This window comes from Eurypyga helias, unplaced genomic scaffold (assembly GCF_000690775.1).
Source record: "Eurypyga helias isolate BGI_N326 unplaced genomic scaffold, ASM69077v1 scaffold22761, whole genome shotgun sequence".
Lineage (NCBI taxonomy): Eukaryota > Metazoa > Chordata > Aves > Eurypygiformes > Eurypygidae > Eurypyga > Eurypyga helias.
In genome coordinates this window covers 1,630-3,948 of record NW_010233032.1, presented here as the reverse complement: position 1 = coordinate 3,948, position 2,319 = coordinate 1,630, and the positions used below count along the sequence as shown (strand labels likewise).

Sequence of the window (2,319 nt, the reverse complement as noted above, 5' to 3'; positions counted from 1 at the left end):
CCTCAGCATTCGGGACCTCGCTGCGAGTAAGTGCCTGGCTGGTTTGACGCAGGGGGCGGAGGAGCCCGGTGGCTGTGCGTGCGACCCTCGCCAGCCCAGGCTCCGCCGCGTCTGTATGCTCCCCCACAGCGGGTCGCTTTAGGGCTGTCCCTTGCTTTTCCCAGGTGGCCGTTCCCCCCGGCGCAGTGTGGGAAGAACTTCACCTGTCTGAATGGTGGCAAGTGCGTCAGCGAGCCCTGGGGAGCCAACTGCACGTGCAAGCCCGGATTCACCGGCAGGACGTGAGTGCTGTTTTCTGCTGCCTGCAGAAGGGCTGGTGCTCCAATTCCTGCATCGGGGGGACAGCTGAGCAGGTTCCGATGCTCCGGCCTCTGCCATGTCCTTTTGCCATTCCAGCAAGCGCTCCAAAGCTGTAAGCCAGCGCTTGTTTTTAGAAGGGGCAGGCTTGATGTGGTCTGCCGACACCGGCTTTCGCAGCGTGAACGGCGTCCGCGCGGTACCTGTGCCGGGCGCCCGTGCTGGCTGCAGTCACGCAGACATGACGGATGGGGGATCGGTTGGGATGGGTAAAAATGGCACCTTGTTGGAGCCTGAAAGCACCTGGAAAAGATGCAACAGGAACTTTATAAATAACTGGGGCTTTTGTCGGCTGCACAGTGTTGTTACGTGGCACCAGAACGTATGTGAGAAACCAAGGTCTAACGCGCTTTTCCTTTCCAGTTGTCAGATCAACATAAACGAGTGCGAGCCAAACCCCTGCCAGAACGGAGGGACGTGCCAAGACTCGGAGAACAAGTACGAGTGCGTGTGCAGCGCCAGCTACACGGGAGAGCGCTGTGACGTTAACGTAAGCACTCTCTCCTCTCCCGCCTCGGCGGGGTCCTGGGGTGTGGGGGGTGAGCAAGTCCCGGGTGGAGGCGCACTGGTCAGCACGCTTAGGAAACCAGCTGGTACCAAAGAAAGTGGAGTGGGAAGCTGGTTTTTCTTTGCAAGGCTGTTGCATGTTGCTCACCAGCGTGAGTGACTGCAGCCTGTACTGCCCAGTGTCTGCACGGGCTTCCCGGTGGGTGTCAGGGCTGTTGCTGCAACTTCCCTTGGATTTTACAACCTCGTGGACGTTAATCAAACTACTGCAGGGGGACTGTCGAAAGGAGGTGTTACTGATCTTCCCCTCAGTTTCCTGGAGAATGGAATTTCAGCTGGCAGTTTATCTTGGATGAGGCAGTTACAAAGCCCCTTCCCTCTCCAAAGATCATCTGGTCGAGGCCGGGATCCTTCCCGGGTGGAAGCGGTTAAAGGGGGCGCTTGCTTGGTCTCTGTAGAGCTGTTGCGGAGGGGGCATTTGTCTGGTAACCTGGGAATGGACTAACCCACGTGGCGCGGAAAGGGCTGCACGCCGGGGTGGGGTTTGCTGCTGTTGCTGTTCCAGGGTGCTGTAATGCATGTGCCACGCGCTCGCTCGGGCATCGCTGGTTTGCATGCGTAGGCTCCTTCAGCCCCCGTCTCCTCTGTCCCAGGACACTTCCTGCAGGTTCCTTGTGTTCGTGTTCATTGTCCCCGTTAGGTTGTGCAGGTCTGTCCTTGCCCTCGAAGAGGTCGGTGCCTGCGGTGGGGCAGGAGGACGGGTACAGCCTTTGGCTGTGCTGGCCACTAACAATCGCCGTAGGGGCGATAGCTGCGCTCGCTGGCACTTCCCCCCCGGCCTGAGTGGCAGGGACGGAGCAGGCAGTGGGCCCCCCCCCCCGCCTGAGTGGCAGGGACGGAGCAGGCAGTGGGGTGGACTGCTGCAGCCTCCCGCAGCGCTGGTACTCCGGACTAATCCGCATGCCGTGCAAAGCTGGAACTAACCCGCACGTGTCACTGGAGTTTTGGCAGGCTCAGGGAATCAACCTGAACGTCAGGCACTGAGGATGGCAGGAGGACATCCCGGTACTTTGGGAGTAGTTCCGTAGCCAAACAGTCTGCCTCGCCGCCAGCGGCATCACTGAGCGCGTTTTAGTAGCATCCCCCTGCTTGGGGAAATTTTCTGTCGTTACCGGAGATGCACGCTCCTCTGCATTAACTTTACAGGGTTTGGGTGGCTCTCCGCCTCTGGGGAGCTCTTTCCTAGCGACACCTTCAGTCTGGCAGCGGTAGGGAGGCCCCTGGAAAGATTTCCACTGCGGATGCTGAATGTTCTGGCCTTTAGATCCTAAAGGGCTGTCCTGTGACCAACCCCAAGCAAAGCGGGGAGGTTGGGGTGTGGGGTATTTGGGCAGTCAACCCCCATCGAGCCAGGTCTGCAGCGACGCTCAGACTCACCACCGCTGCCGTTTGCCG

At 59.6% G+C, this 2,319-nt stretch overlaps 1 protein-coding gene across 1 annotated transcript in view; it reads left to right on the top strand.

Moving 5' to 3' along the window:
* Positions 1-164: 164 nt before the first annotated feature.
* The window catches only part of CRB3 (crumbs family member 3), a gene marked incomplete at both ends in the record, with an annotated part of 2,751 nt that continues 596 nt past the window's right edge, over positions 165-2,319 (top strand). Inside the window, 2 exons of the mRNA XM_010161611.1 lie at positions 165-281; positions 721-847. Of these exons, the coding sequence (XP_010159913.1) occupies positions 165-281; positions 721-847 (244 nt within the window). The remainder of the gene's footprint in view (positions 282-720; positions 848-2,319) is intronic.